The sequence below is a fragment of the Temnothorax longispinosus genome, chromosome 9, assembly GCF_030848805.1.
Source record: "Temnothorax longispinosus isolate EJ_2023e chromosome 9, Tlon_JGU_v1, whole genome shotgun sequence".
Taxonomy (NCBI): Eukaryota; Metazoa; Arthropoda; class Insecta; order Hymenoptera; family Formicidae; genus Temnothorax; species Temnothorax longispinosus.
Genome location: NC_092366.1, coordinates 2,902,406 through 2,918,506, shown reverse-complemented (window position 1 = coordinate 2,918,506; position 16,101 = coordinate 2,902,406). Strand labels below are relative to the sequence as shown.

The following is a 16,101-nucleotide window of genomic DNA, read 5'->3' as shown; positions in this document are numbered from 1 at the left end:
AGTTATCTATTATTCGAATATCTTTCTATCTTTTTTCCATTTTGAATAATCTAAAGAGTTTAAATTTTAGATTAAATTTAAAGATTTAGATTAAAATTTTCAGATTTGTAATATTAAAATAAATTGTATGTACTCAAACTACAGTGAAGAAATCCTACTTTTTTAAACAATCCAAAAAACTTCAAGCCACTCTTAAATTTTCAGAAAATTTTTTTAAAATAATGCATTATTTAACCTGATTGGATTTACAGATTGCTCGTCTGATATATTATAACTTGAAATAAATTATTCTTGGAACGTATAGGCGTATCGTATGAGTCGATCTGAATACTAACAAGTTCAGTTAAAAAATTGGAAGAAAGCTTTTCAACTTGATACATGTAAAAGCAAAAAAATGTCTATCGCGTAAATTGCTTATCACTCACCGTAGTTTTTCCCGACGCTGTTGGACCCACAAGCATCAATCCGTTACGCATCAAAGTAATTTCGTACAGCTGCACTACCTTTCTCACGAAGTCTGTAATTAGAGTTACAACTCAATAGATTCTATGCTCGGCATGCTCGGACGAGTTGCGAAAGCTGCATGCTGAATACCGGTATCGATCCAATCCACGTCGTCACATTTAGCGTGCGCTTTCAAATTGGATGCTTTAGTGCAAAGACACGTTTCGCAGATTGCGTTTATTTTCATGATTTCCATAATTTCACAAAGTATAGATATTAGCACGAACACGCTCTCTCTTGCGCGATAAGAAGATGTATCAAATGTTTAATATTGGGTGTGTGTATGTATGTGTGTGTGTGTGTGTGTGTGTCACAAGAAATCATTAAAAGTATATTCTTACTTTGTAATAAAAATTTATTACTCTTTCTTTTTCCTCTATATGCACATTTTTAAGTTAACAGTTCAAAGAATAATTTAATTCAATATTAAAAATATGTATACATTAATATAAAATTTATGATTTAGTTATACCTATATATAAGGTAAACTCGGGTAAGAAGATCCATAGAGGAAAGATGGTCAATCCATGTTCTATCAATTTAACTCATCATCTAGTACCAAATAAACATGGATTGGTCATCTTTCCTCTATAGCTATATCTTACCCGAGTTTACCCTATACATATATAACTATTGCTATTCGATAAATATACAATTTAGCCATGAAGAATAAATATAATTTATAGATAATTTTATAAAACTTTGATAAACAATTTTATTTATTTAATGTGTGTGATGCAAAGTAAGACTAAGTTATTTATATTACAAAATTAATATGATATAAACATAACATATTTTATTTTTTTATATCGTGTATATTATACACTAATAAAATTAATATCTATTTGCGAGTGACATAAATAGATAACAAAAATAATTAAAAACGTTTTGTACAAAATTTTCAATATTAATTACGTAATGTTATAATTGGCAAATGTTGTTTTAATTTATATTATTTTGCAACGAGAGACAAAGAAAGAAAGAGAGAGATATATATATTTTTGTTGTAGTTAAATTTTTGGCTCATGTGAATCTCTAATTAGTTTCTGTTACTTATTATGTTCATTTAATTTTTTGTGTGCGTGCGTGCGCATAATTACAATATAATCGCTACATAATATAACTGTCACATACATATCAGAAAATATTTTCTGTATAAATATTTAATACATTTTACATAACTTTACATTTAATAAAATTATATATATTAAAATGTTTTTATTTTGCATATAATTAAAAATATATAATGAATAAAAGAACAAGAATAAATATTATTATCATGCGCTTATTGAAATATGTCGGTATTTTAATTAAACTTTTTTAGCGAATGTATAAAAAGAAGACAAATAATCCTTTAACCGCAAAAGAGAGAACGGCTGTTGTAGCTTAACAAGCAATTTGTCACATTTTTTTAAGCGCAAGCTAAACGAGAGCAACAAAAATTTAATTTTTTTACGCAAACGCATGATAAATGCAGATTATAAGTAAAAAACTCACCATCGACGTCTTCTAAACCCATTTGCTTAATAGATCTATGAATGGTTGCTTCTAGGATCCCATAATCCACTGGTTTTTCAATGAGTCCTGGGAAGAGGTCTGATATAATGCCTAGAAAAAGAGAATAATAATGAGCAAATAAGTTTATTTTTTTTCACAACACCTCCACGGAAAGTCCGGCTTTCCATGCCTGTAGAGAGGGGCGAAAGTGGCCAATTTCACGCCTGGGAGGAAAGTTGTTACTTTCCTCCCTAGGGAGGAAAATTAGTACTTTCTGCCCCGTATAGCGGGCAGAAAGTAAAGTAACAGGCAAATCTTAGAACATATATAGGGAGCTTTCCAGCAAGTGACACAAGTCGACACAAGTGTCGTTTTGTCTTTGTTACTCATTGCCAAAAAAGAAAGATAAAACGACGTTTGTGTCGACTTGTGTCGCTTGCTGGAAAGCTCCCATAAATGGAAAGGGAATTGAGCATCGAGTCCCCAACATCGTGCGAGAGAGAAACGTACAACGTACGCAAAAATTATAGATTATATTATATATTAATTTTAATAAATAAAAAAATAATTACTCGGGCTCGGGCGACAAACTTCACACTCGTCTGAAAAACGCTACTTTCGCCCCTTACAATTAGTGCACAATATACTAAGAATGTCTATAGAGGAAGATATCGATCATAAGAAAGAAGTTTGTTTATTTAGCAATTTAATCAAATGGCAACATTAATAAATTGTAATATGTATGTATGTATATACACATGCGCGTGTACTTGAAAAAAAAGAGAACTATTTAATTTGAAAACACATTTTTAATTAAAAAATTATTTGTGTATTATTTAAAATTCTGAAAATTAAAATTAACTTACCATTAAACAATTTCAAATCGTCCTTCAACAATTTGGGAACATTTACGTTTTTCAAGACACGCAGGCAAATTTGATCCTCTGCAAGATCTTTTTGCTCTCTTTTCAAATTGCCAGCAGCCGCAATAACAGTCTTTACTGCACGCATACCAAAGTCGTAATGATCCTGTCATATTATATTTTAAACACAATTAATTAAAATTGCGAAGTTAGTTAATTTTAGACCATAATTAGTACATAGCTGTTATATTTCTTAATGATATTAAATTTAATTTTGAATGTGGAGATATTTTTTGCGACAAACTAACTACATCATCTATAAATATAAATGTTTTAACAAATGTTTTGTATGTATGTTCAGCACAGTTCTATAAAATAGATATAGTATAGTATTCGTATTATTGGAAAGTATATAGAAATTCTAGAATTTTAAATAATAGGTACATAAATAATTTTTTTTATAAAAAAATATTTTTTTTTCTATTATTCTTTCCTGAAAAAAAATAAAAGAAGAAAAAAAGAAAAAATAAGAATACTTGTGTGTTTAGTTGCTCCGAGCTCAGCTTAAAAGTTGTCGTAATTTTTCTGGCAAGGTTTCCGGCATCCACAAAGACATACGAGAACAAAGATATTTCAGCAATAAGAGCATAATTTGGCACCGTCATAGCCACTGGCCGAAAAAGTGCTTTCAAGTTGTCAGGTAATTCCGTTCGACCAGCATAACCAGGATTCATAGTGATGAATACAGCACAGGACTGCTTTAACGTAAGTTCGACTTCTTCAAAAAGAAATCTACAAGTTCACGCAAATTTTACACGTAAAATTAATTAGAGAAGTTATAGCTGAAATAAACGTGACACAGTTATAAACTTCTCAAAATTAATATTTAATATTATATTTAAGAATTTATTTTTTAAGAAAAAATTTTTAAGTTAATAAATTATTTGTCTTATTTTCGTATCAAACGGTTCTGTAATTAAATAATATTTAAACTGCTTTTGGTAAATGTCCGTTAAAATTACATGAGAGTTTAATGTTTTTCTAAAATAAGAAGCTATTGTTAAAGCCACATTCTACTATCAATTCCTAAATTATTCAAAATCATCGAGCTTTCATTTCGGTTTACTTACTTGTTTGCTCGTAATTGTTGTGCTCTTTGAATGGTCATGATTTGCTGTGCTACGACGGATAAAACCTCAATATTGATTCGATTAAGTTCGTCGAAACACGCCCACGCACCGGTGCTGTGCAATATCGCAAAGTGTTGAATTTAATTAAGAGATTACTACGAAATTAATTGATTTAAGATCTTAATGTAATTTGCGTTATAGCTAATTGATATGAAATTGCTCATAGCTTACCTGGCGAGTCCTTTGAAAAACTTGCCCATAGATCGAAAATTCAGTTGTTCGGAACAATTAAAAACCACGCACTGAACCGCGAATGCTTTCGCGAGATCTTTAATGGTTTCCGTCTTCCCGGTGCCTGTCGGACCAGATGGTGCACCGCCGAGTTTTAGATGCAATGCAGTGATAAGAGTGAGGTAGCAACGATCAGTCAATGGTGTAATTACCAATCTTCCATTATTACCTAAATATTCATATCTACAAAAGATATAGAAAATATAATACAACAATGTGGGGTTTATCAGAGATACATTTTTATTGAAGGCAAAATTATAACTTAAAGTCAATAAGTAACTGTAAGTGACATGGAAATATTAATCGATTAGAAAATAAATTATAAATAGAATTATAAATTGATTAATACTAATACATCTTTGTAAGAGCTATATAGCTACAGCAAAGGTATAAAGGAAGACTTCTGTGAAAGGGTTACAGGCACCTGCTACAATACATTAATTACGTTTTTGCGTCTTTTAATTAAATATATTTTAAACAGTAAAAATATATTTAAATTAATAAGTAACAAGGAAAAATGGGCTTTAAAAATCAAACGCGGTTAGTCATGCGTAAGTTAATACTATGTAACATTTAATTAATAATTTAATACCAATTATAAATCGTACGTTTCGGCTCTACTTTGAGTCATCTGAGCCAAAATGTATAATTTATAATTTGTATTAAATTATTAATTAAATGTTACATAGCATTAACTCACGCACAACTAACCGCGTTTGACTCTCAAATCTCATTTTTCCTTGTTACTTATTAATTTTAATATCAAGGGTCTTTAGTTATATAATTAATCATTTATTTAAAAATATATATTTATAAATATATTTGATAAATATTGATAAAACTTGTTGATCTTAAAAAATCAAAATACGTTATAAGAAAAAAAAGATTAAATTTGCAACTTAAGTAGAATTCGCAAAAATGTGCAAGATGTATTGGTTCATATTTGAAATCAATAATTTAAGCGACTATATTGTAAATATACAAGTTCTTGCATGACTTTAAAGTGATAAATAGGTGTAAATAGAGACTATACGATTGAATTTGTTTGCAATATTCCTGTCGAGAAAGATTTTTACTTTAGCAATACCCTTGTTTTTTTTTATATAATAAAATTTAAAAACAAAAAATGCTTAATACATATTTTGTACAGCTAATATTTAATATAAGTAATAGCTTCAAGGCGGAATTTCTTATCTAGTAACATGCACGACATTATTTTCTAGAAAGCTTCTAAGAGAGCTTGCTGCAGTACTCCTTTTATACCCGAAATAAGCTTCAAAGTGATCCTAAAATTGAATTTAGGAGTGCAATTAGAGTGTCATCAGCTTCATAGAATCAACGAGTAGCTGTTAAACTGTAGAACAAGTTTTAACTGCCTAATATAAAAGAGGTAAACAATTTCGGACAAGCGTATAAGTTTTAATATGCTTAAAAACTTTATTATTTTATTAGCTACTTTAGTGTAATAATTCAGTGCATTGCATACTGTTATAAAACTATAAAATTCACACAGTAAAAAAGTTAATAAATTTAATAAACTTAAATTATTTCTCTTAAAAACTTCTATTCCATTGAATTCTTTAATTACATATTTAAATTTTTTTTTATTAAATACAGTTACGAACATAACAGTTTGTAACCGTTTTTTTAATAATTTTGGCAACAATTTATCGAATACATGGTAGACTTACTCGTATGAAAATTCAGCGTTTATCGCACGAATTTTCAAATCCTTGTTATCAACCCAATAATATCGTAATTGAGAAATCCATTCAAAATCATTGACATTGGTTACTTTCTCTTCGATCAATTTATATAAAACATCTTTGGCGTGAACTTCAATTGTGATTACAGCCTCCAGCATCAATCTCTGTACCTCAGTTTGCGAACCGCATATTAATTTTTGCAATTCTTCGAGCTATAAAATATTACTCAAGCGTGTACTGATTGTTTGCAATTTATTTTTTTACTTCTTAGAAGAATCAATAATGTAAAACTTTCTTTGATGTATACAATAAAGTATAAACGAACATATATACGCGCGCAGTACCTCTTTATTTTTCAAGAGAATTTTTCGATTTAACGCTCATTAAAATTATGCACAATATGATATGCAGCGTAAAATTTCAAAGAAGCGAGTTGACCCTTTAAATAATTGTTGAACATTTTATCGCATAAGAAAATGTCACTACATCAGAAAGGTCGTGTAAGTCGAGAGATGCATTTGCTTAACAAACTTTACCATATAAAAGAACGAGCGAGGAAGAAAAAACAAGGAAGAAAAAGGAAAAACTCTTTTACGCTCTGGACTTTGAAGTACTTTAATGCTAATGGGTTTTAATGTTTACGAGATTCTAAAGTAAAAACGAAATAATCAGATATTTATCCCATACAAATGAAAATATTACGTGGTTAACCGCAAACAGATATCTCAAGCCCTCTTTATCTAATTAGATATTAATGTAATATTAGCACATAATACATACCTGCAACAACATCAAATTATAATAGTCGAGCAGAGTATTGTTCGTGATACTTTCCTCCACGTGGGCAGTCCAATGTGTTTGACCTCCGCAAAGAACTACCTGGCCCGGCCACATATACACCCATTCCTTGCGCGGTATCGTTTCTATTATTTCGAGAGCCTCGCCGATGATCTCTCGCAGAGTATTGCGCATCGCATCTTCGACTTGTCCCAACCAATTCTCCACATTTCCCTCAGGATAGATCGTCGGCCGCAGTACGACCTCCTCGTACTCGGCAGAATACATTCTCGTTATCCTAAGATTTGGATTCTCAAATCTCAATTCTCTTATGTTCTCGAAACACTTCTTTAAATGCGGTTGTATCGCTTCGACGTTCTTGGATTGAACAATTATCTCCAGAAGTTCATCGTCGCTCAGGAAAAAGAAACGCGGAAAGATCATTCGTTTGGTCTCCAGATAATCAGATAAACCTTTCACAACAGTTTCTAGGAGCAATAAACATTCCTTCAAGTTTAGAAACAGGTTCTTATCCGCGCATGTTGTAATTACCTGCGTTATGTACGACAAAGTGTCTAAAATCAACATTTCTATATTTAATATTTATTATATCCATATCTATATATATATATCTATTATAAGTATCTGTTCTCTCCCCCCCTCTCTCTCTTACTGATATTTAAGTTTCACGTATAAAATGTTCCAAACAACAAATGTATTGCATTAAGAAGTAACTAACAAATTGTTGGCCAACGCAATTACATTTTTAAAATATATCATTATTTTCGAAAGATGAATATAGCCAATAGACAACATATAGGCACACGTTTTATACTTTAATAAATTAAAATTAACAATATATAATATATTAAAAATATTAATTTAGTATTTTGATTTAATCAATATTTTTTAGATGTGAGATAAATCAATGTCTTGTTTAGAATTTTTGATGCTTCAACATATTGGCGAAATGGAAAAATGTACACAAAACGTGAAAATAAATTTGCATAATGTGTTACATACGTATGGACAATCGCGAGCGTTTTTTGTAATTCGCTGCAAGTTGCGCTCTATTGTATTGAATTTACGTGATTCCACCGGCAACTGCCGATTAACATCTTCAGAAGCGAATATTGGTTCCAAATACATCCATTGCCTGTGTATACAATTTTAATATACGTACAATATATTCTAATGCAATAGCGAACAGAACTCGAGATATAATATTGTTACTTTTGCACTTTCATCCACTGCGCAATCACTTCCTGAATTAATCTCAATTTAGCTTCCCATTCATCGATTTGACTCTCAAAAGCAGCTTTGAAAGGACTAAAACTAAGATGTTGAGTTTTAAGCATATCGTCGTCCAAGAGAGTAATGACCTCGTCAGAAACCTTTATAATATATTTATCTAAATAAAAAATTTAGAAATTATTGACTAATGTATTAAGTTATGTTTCTTAATATATTAATATTAATTTTAATATTTTAAATATAAAAGAAATATTTAAACTATTTAATGCTTATTAGTTTAATTAATCCTATATTGTCGCGAAGCGACCAAGTTATTCTGAGATCCGGCTTATTCGTCGTAAACACCGCGGAAAGCCCTTCGAATCTCGACTTACCTACCGGAATTATCACGCGCGTAACAGTCAATCACTCAAGCAAGGCTGAGAGGAGCGCACGCAAAACTTCTCGGTACAATCTCAAAAAGCGAAGCTCGCTACGCCAAAGTTTCCTGTTAAGGAAGAACGACGCAAGTGATCGCTGCGTTATACCCTTTCGGGTAAAACAAAAACTTGGCTGAACTACGTTTATTTCGCCGCGGAAATTATTCCGCGCCTTGTGCCCTCGATCGTCTTTAAACTCAAGTAGTGCTGAGCTTGAATTCTGCTCGCCAGTGCGAATAGCTGTAGTGACGACGCAATAAAAAAAGCGACTGTGATTCTAATCGGCAAGCTTTATTCCGACGCGCCTGCACCTTATCCCGTCAGCCTATCTATCCGCTCGCGGAATCTCGACGTGGCCATTCGGCGCGTGGCCCGGCATTCAAGTTCGCCTGCATTTCGCTGCTCGCGTTAACGCAGAGACGAACGAACATCTATCTTTATTAAAATGTCAGATAACAAAGATCTTAATGTTAAATTTCTATTTTCTAAAAAATACTTTTTTATCATTTATATCACACATTAAGAGTTATATTTCTAATTTATATAAAAAAATACAACAGATGTGAAAGCTATTTGATATTTGAGTTTGTTTGAAATGTATTTAAAGGTCTATAAAATTAGGTAAATGTTTTATACATACCTGTATTTTTATAAGGAAAAACATCCATTGTGATTGTTTTCCAATCGGTCATCATTTTATCTAGTGTACTTTCTATCAAAAATTCTTTTGCCGCAGTATCTGCGACGGCCTTTATAGTTTCCTCATGTTTTAATACATCGAAAACAAGTAAGCTCTTAAAATTCAAGGTTGGCGTGAGTGCCATAGGTATACCAGTTTCTTTAGTAAGTTTCTCAAAGTGTCGATTTTTCATTCCTGGATTTCGTAAAGCTTGTATTATGCCGACATAGGGCTTGAACGCATCGATTTGATCCCTTATAGTGAACGCTATAGCAGCCATCTCTATAATTCGTGAAAAAATACATCGACAATTTTCTGCACCGTCCGTTTTCTTTGTAACTTACATATAACATATTCAAAAGTCAATACATTCTAAGCGAAATATCAACCTACTTGGATTCTCTTGAAATACTTTTATGCAATGCGACATAGCATTGTGTATGTCGGTAGTCACACTTTCTATTTGACTCGCGTCGAGACTTATCAGAGGATTCTCTAACCATATTTCCTGCCATTTTAACCAATCTGCGTTTGAAAATATATAAAAATGCCATATATTTTATTTAATTTGTTATATTAAATTATTGAAATTGCTATAATTTAAAATTTAAAATTTTATTTGTTTTTATTTGTTACCGGATGCAGTGATCCATAAGGTTTGATACGGTTCGAAATCTTTCATCAATTGATTTAATTGCTCAAATGGTATAACATCCATGCCGAATAATTTTTGTCGTTCGTTCAGCAATAAACCCGATTCTTGATAATCTTTCATTATTTTCCATATCCTCTTCACTTCTACAGCCATTTCGTGTACTTTGTTGATATCTGTTTGCAGTGTCACATTTGTAACGTTTCCTACGAGTGTGTCAATCCTCTCCGATAAAAGAATCTCTTCCTGCACTTGTACTTTATGAAATTTTTCATATTCACTGGCAAAGCGATTCGTTGCCTCTTCCATCTGTACACAGTAAGAAAGCAAGAAAGGAATTAAATCTTAAAAATTGATAAATGTAATAATTTTAATTTAAAAAATATATTATTAAATTATTTAAAAAGTACAGATATGATAAAATATTTTTAATTATTACATAACTGTAAATCAAATTAATTATTTACTGGCGCAAACATTCATTAAAAGTTTATCAGTTTTAAGAAAATCTTTTCTTATTATTAATTTTAAATATAGTACTCTACAATAATATTCTGTGCTCTGATATACTTTAGTAATTTTAATAGTACATTTAATAATCTAATCTTTTACAGATACTTGTGTGAAAATGTTAACGTAATATACTTTCACAAACATTTTTTTTATTATTTAATTTATTTGATTATTTATCGATTACATATTAATGCGTTTTTATGTAAAATAATTGGAAATTCTTACAGATAATTGCACTTGCCGAGGAAAACCGATAGCTTGCCATTTGGCTTCGAAGTCCTCATCGGATAGATTCCACCAGAAGTGATCAAGAATATCGTATTCATACTTTAGCTTTTGTACGATTTCATTCAGATTTTTCACCGTTAGTGGTATAATCTCCATCCATTCCCGCTCTTCGAACAAGTGCTCAATATTACGTAGCGTTACCCTTAGCCTCGTTCTGATCTGCACGTAATTAGACAGAACAGTATCGATTTTCCTTCTAAAGCTTTCGGTAAACATAATAAGTAACTGCGTGCAACAGTTCTGTCGTTTCTGTATAAGAAATTCCCTGAGAGGACGGACATTCACGTTAAAGGGTCCTATGACAATGTCTTTCGGTAGTGCGAGCTCGAGGATCGATTTCATCTTAAAGTGGAAGGATACTTCATCTCGAACTTCCGCGGCGGTGTGATCTGCTTGTTTAAAATCCCTGCAAAAAATGATGATCAAAAGTAATTGATATTTTTCCGCTTTGTTAATCAATTGCATTCTCTTCTAATTTAGAAATCCAATTAAACAGTTTTCTGATATTGCCTGAAGCGATCTGAACTCACTCCACGTATTTCTCGACATCCAATTTGTAAATTTCTAAATATTGCTGATACTCGCTCGCGTATGCTTTTAGGGATATTATAGATTTCTGATAAGCGATCCTCAAGCGTTCTCGAACTTCGCAAACCTGATTTTCTAGTAAGCCGACCGAGCTAAGATAGAGATCTTTGGGAAATTTCAGGAAGGGTAACAAGAAAGGATGAACTTGTCTAATTAGATGACACTGGCTTAAAGAATTGTCTAATATGGCTATGATAATTTCCTGGAAATAAATTAACTTATTAAAACTTAGGAACACAATTTATTATAAAATTAATTTATCGAATTAACAGTAAAATTTAATTAATTTGGATGTGTGCATACTATATATTTTAAACGTTTCTTAATTGTTATGAAGAATCTATAAATGAATGATTTACTTTATAAATTAACATAAAATAATATATGTATTATATTCATACCTCAAATGATTCAAGGTCCGTTAAATAATAAGCAGTTTCATCATTCATGGCGATATCAATATTAAAGATAGGATTCATTGGAGACTTAAAGTGTGTGTTTACAAGATCATCGCCCCATACAAAATTTTCATCCACATTTAATGTACAAAGAGCTGGAGTTTCCAGTATTTCTAAATATAAGACAATCGATTTCTTTACGAGATCCCGAAGTGCATACTGTAACAATAAATAAAATAATCCATATAATAAATATCAAATGGTACTTAAAAGATGTTAAACTTTTATGGATTATAATGAGATTATACCATATATGTAGATGATATGAGATTCAATAATTTGTAGACAAATCATAGATATACATTATATTCAATATAATTCGTCAGTTAAATTATTTTTTAATAAAATTTATATTTATTTATAATTTGGTTTATAATTTCAAACATGAGCTTGAATTGATTTTTTCTATCTTACAATATCTAAATGTTTTTCTTTGCTTTCCTTAACATAGTCTGTAATACTTATTTTAAAAATCTTTTTCATTTCTTTTTATTAATCGTAACATTATTCGTAATTAGATCTATATTAACAACTTAAAATAAACATACAATTGCACTTAAGCGCATATTTTATTGTACATATTAGAGCTAAAACAATTGTATTAAATGCAATCAAATACTTTGCCTACCTGCATTCGATGTACAATAAGATCCATAAATCGCTTTAATTTCATTACATCATATATATCATGGTTCTTTTGCTCGAGATCAAACCATCCTTTGCCGACATCTCTTAAACACAGTCTGACCGACTGTGTAATCCTCTCCAACCACGTTTCTTTCAGATATTTTATCACTGTACCAGTCTCGTGTTGCTGTTGCGATTCGAACTCCGACAGGTGCATAGATTTTCCGTAATTCGAGACAAAGAGATTCATATTCGATATGTTGATGCATTCGACGACTACGCATCCCATAGCCTCGTATACTTCCGGCAAAACGTATAAAATTATCCGATAAAAAATATTTTTGGTTGCCTGCAAGAAATTGAGATTAAATGTATTCTTTATCATATCAACGCAAATAGGTATACGTAATTCTTTGTAAATACCGCGAAGTCTTTCATTTCGGTGCATAACTTTCCCATTTCTGGTGTCTTAAGCTCGTGGATGTCATCAATTCCATTCCACATAATGAAATTAAACGTTTCCGGCTGTCTCCTTATGAGAGATCTCCACATAAGGTCGCACATAACGCGGCGATACTCCAAAATAATTTCGTCCATTAACTAAATATTAAAAATTAATTAGTAACTGAAAAAAATAAATAAGATGTATACATACGTTCGAAAGATGTTTGGATTCACATTTTAAGAAACCTTCTCGCGTGACCGATAGGATTATAACTTTCTGTTGACTTTCATCCAGTGTCGGCATACCTTCTACTAGCATGCAATCCAAATAAAAGTGATACCTATAATTATGTAGTTTAATTATTGCGAAAAACATTCAAAGCATTTTTGTTAGAATTATTACAAGGATACAAAAGAATTAAAAGAGAATATAAAAAAATCTGAAATTTATTATTTATTCTCATGCATAATACGTTTTTCTTTTTATAGGTCTTGTAACAAAATTTGAATACATATACTTATAAATTGATAAATTTATATTCTCTCTTTGCTATGTGAAATAGATACTTTAAGTGTACACGCATTAACAATATTTTACGTTACTACACTTTAATAAAATATTGAAATAAGGTACTAATAACAGTTTTATTTTAATTATTACAACGTTTTAAACTATTACTAGAGGATAGAAGATATTTAAAAAAAATGTAATAGTCTTTTTCTTGTCGATTTTTAAAGCAAAAACTAGTGGATGAAAAATACAATTATTATTTCTAGTGTTTATAAGCTTATTTTGCTTTCTATATGGAAACTCTCCTATAACTTTACCTCCACAAATTAATTTTTTTCGTCATATATAGTGCATAATAAAAAATATTAAGATTACGAAGTATTTTGATCTAATAAATTAACCTAATACTAGTCTCTACGATTTGTCTTTGTTTGATGGCAGCAGCTATCCTCTTGGCAAATTTTCTAGGATCTTCTCCAAAAAATAGGATGTATATCCTAGGCAAAAGAAATGTTCGCTTAAAACCGTCTAGAGTGAGAACAGTCCACACATTCCTTTCATTATCGTAATCCATAACGGCAGCGTGAAACCAACCAAACAAATCATTCAGTGTATTATCATCACGATCAAATAGCCATTTCTTATCTATAATCCTTTCGACAAATACTGTAGCCGGTAACGGATAACGAACACCATTGATGATGCCCAGATTTATCCATTCTTCTGCCGTTCTGTCAAATTGCAAAATAAAAAAACTATATGTAGACTGTAGACAATTACAAAGACAGTATTTTATATTCAATTAACAAAAAATACTTTTGACCAATAATAACTATGTATATAAATTGATTATAAAAAATATATTGCTCATATAGACAGAACGTAGACATCGTAATCTTAAAACAAAATTTTAATTCTAATTTTTTAATAAATATAAGTTATCTATGATGTATAAAAGTTTCGTCGGCGCTCCTTTAAAGTAGAAGCTCTACTTGGCATGGTACTCAAGTTGCAACTTACTTTAATATGCAATATTTGCTGGAGTATATCAAATTTTTTTCTCTGGTATAAAACTATTATAAATTTATTACTAAAAACTTAGAAACGTATTGAATGTGAAATTATATTTAAACTACGATCTTCTCTTGTGCTTTTCTAGAACTACTGTAATATATTTCACATTGTATAATGCCACTATAATAGCGTGAAAAAATCTCTCTTATTTCTACATATATAAGTTTATTACTTTCTACGTAGGTATTTTATAAATATTTTGCTTTCAACCATTTTGTACGACAAAAATATTTTTAAAATAATTATAATACAGATGTATGCAAATAAAAAATTAAAAACAATAATTAAAAAGCAATGCTTTTTTATCATTAAATAATCTATTTTCTAAGAAAGTATAGCATATATAGAAATAGTTTCTTTCACATATTTCATGTTTTAAATTTCTTTCCAATTTTCTTGATATTATGAAAGTATCTATTTTTATATTCAATATGTTATATTCAACGTTTTTATGGTTACAGAATTTTTATCTTCTTTATATCTATCTTTCTATTCTTGTTCTTGTTATTATATAGATATATATATTACATTTTTATTAATTTATGGGTTTTATTTAAATATTTTTGAATCAATTTCTTAATTGTAATTAAAGTGGTATTACGCGAGACTCGAGCATAGTTATTGTAAAACAGCAAAAATCTCACCTACAATCGTATTCCTCATCGTCGAACAGTTCTAATGGCAAATAACTTGTCTTGGAATACAAATCATATTTCTCTCCATAGGAAAGTAGCGGGCGAATTTTCTCAAACGGCAACATGTCGTGTGACTTGACACCTTCTGCTTTTAAGATGTCTTCTATCTTGAGATTTTTGTATATTCTTCGTCTTCTTTCCATTTCAACGTTGCGTGGCGGAATGTTTGGGTCGACAGTATATGCCATTTGTACTTTTGGTAAAAAGGTTTCCGCCGGAAACGTCTGCATTCGTAAAGAAACAGAAGATTCGGAAAGTATTGAATATTAGATATAAGTTTCATTTAAAATTGAATTGCATGCTAAGAATTTATATGCATTTGTTCCATCAAGCTCTGATAATAAAATAAATCTTATTCAAATAGCGTAATTATGCTTTTGCATAATTATGTACTTGCGTACGATAGATTTATCTTCGGGGAAAGTCATCCATCGCTCAGCTGCGCCAAGGACAGCTTGCATTTTTTGTATTTTAATGCCTTTTACAATCGGGCTATGCCGTTCGGTGAGAATTTGCGATGCCAGGTTGGTTCTTCTCGGGGGAGTAGGTAAACCAATTGGTTTTGTGCCTGTGCGATTTGTCGATCGAATTATTTCATATGATTGATATATTTTAGAATCAAGGACGCTTTGATCTCAAATGTGATAACTATAGAAGTCTCACCTATAATAGTATCTGAATAATAATTTCTTCTAGGGAATCGAGTATTTATATCCTTGACGTCTTTAAAATCCATTTTAAAATGCTTACAATATAAATGTGCGATCTATAATAAAGACGCTTATTATTTGACTTTTTAAATTCTAACCATTATTAACATGCATATACTCGTTCTCTATGAAGTTTGTTGTATATTTCGAGAAAAAAAAAAGAAAAGAATTATTATATTGAGATTACGAAACAAAGCAAAAAATAGGCGATAAAGACTGGGGGCCTATTACATATCTTTTCACGAGATAAAAATACGAAAAGTGAATAGATTTACTAGATTTCGACCAATAAAATCGTAGATATTCTAGTGAATTCTCTCACTTTTCGTATTTTTACTTCGTGAAAAGATACGACGTAATTAGGCCCCCAGTTCGTCGGAGAATATTTAAAATGTAACGAATGGATTATATTTAGCTATTA

The 16,101-nt window shown here is 30.5% G+C and overlaps 1 protein-coding gene across 1 annotated transcript in view; it reads right to left on the bottom strand.

Annotated features, from left to right (window-relative positions):
* Positions 1 to 15,158, bottom strand: part of LOC139818588 (dynein axonemal heavy chain 1) — a 78,740-nt gene extending 63,582 nt beyond the window's left edge. The window contains exons 1-21 of the mRNA XM_071787347.1: positions 14,920 to 15,158; positions 13,603 to 13,932; positions 12,902 to 13,031; positions 12,670 to 12,846; positions 12,248 to 12,595; positions 11,563 to 11,778; positions 11,104 to 11,363; positions 10,511 to 10,979; positions 9,757 to 10,081; positions 9,514 to 9,645; positions 9,082 to 9,402; positions 8,002 to 8,179; positions 7,792 to 7,924; positions 6,772 to 7,320; positions 5,977 to 6,203; positions 4,226 to 4,468; positions 3,995 to 4,108; positions 3,401 to 3,656; positions 2,868 to 3,030; positions 2,002 to 2,112; positions 426 to 517 (exon numbers count right to left, since the gene is read on the bottom strand). Of these exons, the coding sequence (XP_071643448.1) occupies positions 426 to 517; positions 2,002 to 2,112; positions 2,868 to 3,030; positions 3,401 to 3,656; positions 3,995 to 4,108; positions 4,226 to 4,468; positions 5,977 to 6,203; positions 6,772 to 7,320; positions 7,792 to 7,924; positions 8,002 to 8,179; positions 9,082 to 9,402; positions 9,514 to 9,645; positions 9,757 to 10,081; positions 10,511 to 10,979; positions 11,104 to 11,363; positions 11,563 to 11,778; positions 12,248 to 12,595; positions 12,670 to 12,846; positions 12,902 to 13,031; positions 13,603 to 13,932; positions 14,920 to 15,158 (5,013 nt within the window). The remainder of the gene's footprint in view (positions 1 to 425; positions 518 to 2,001; positions 2,113 to 2,867; positions 3,031 to 3,400; positions 3,657 to 3,994; positions 4,109 to 4,225; positions 4,469 to 5,976; positions 6,204 to 6,771; positions 7,321 to 7,791; positions 7,925 to 8,001; positions 8,180 to 9,081; positions 9,403 to 9,513; positions 9,646 to 9,756; positions 10,082 to 10,510; positions 10,980 to 11,103; positions 11,364 to 11,562; positions 11,779 to 12,247; positions 12,596 to 12,669; positions 12,847 to 12,901; positions 13,032 to 13,602; positions 13,933 to 14,919) is intronic.
* Positions 15,159 to 16,101: the final 943 nt, after the last annotated feature.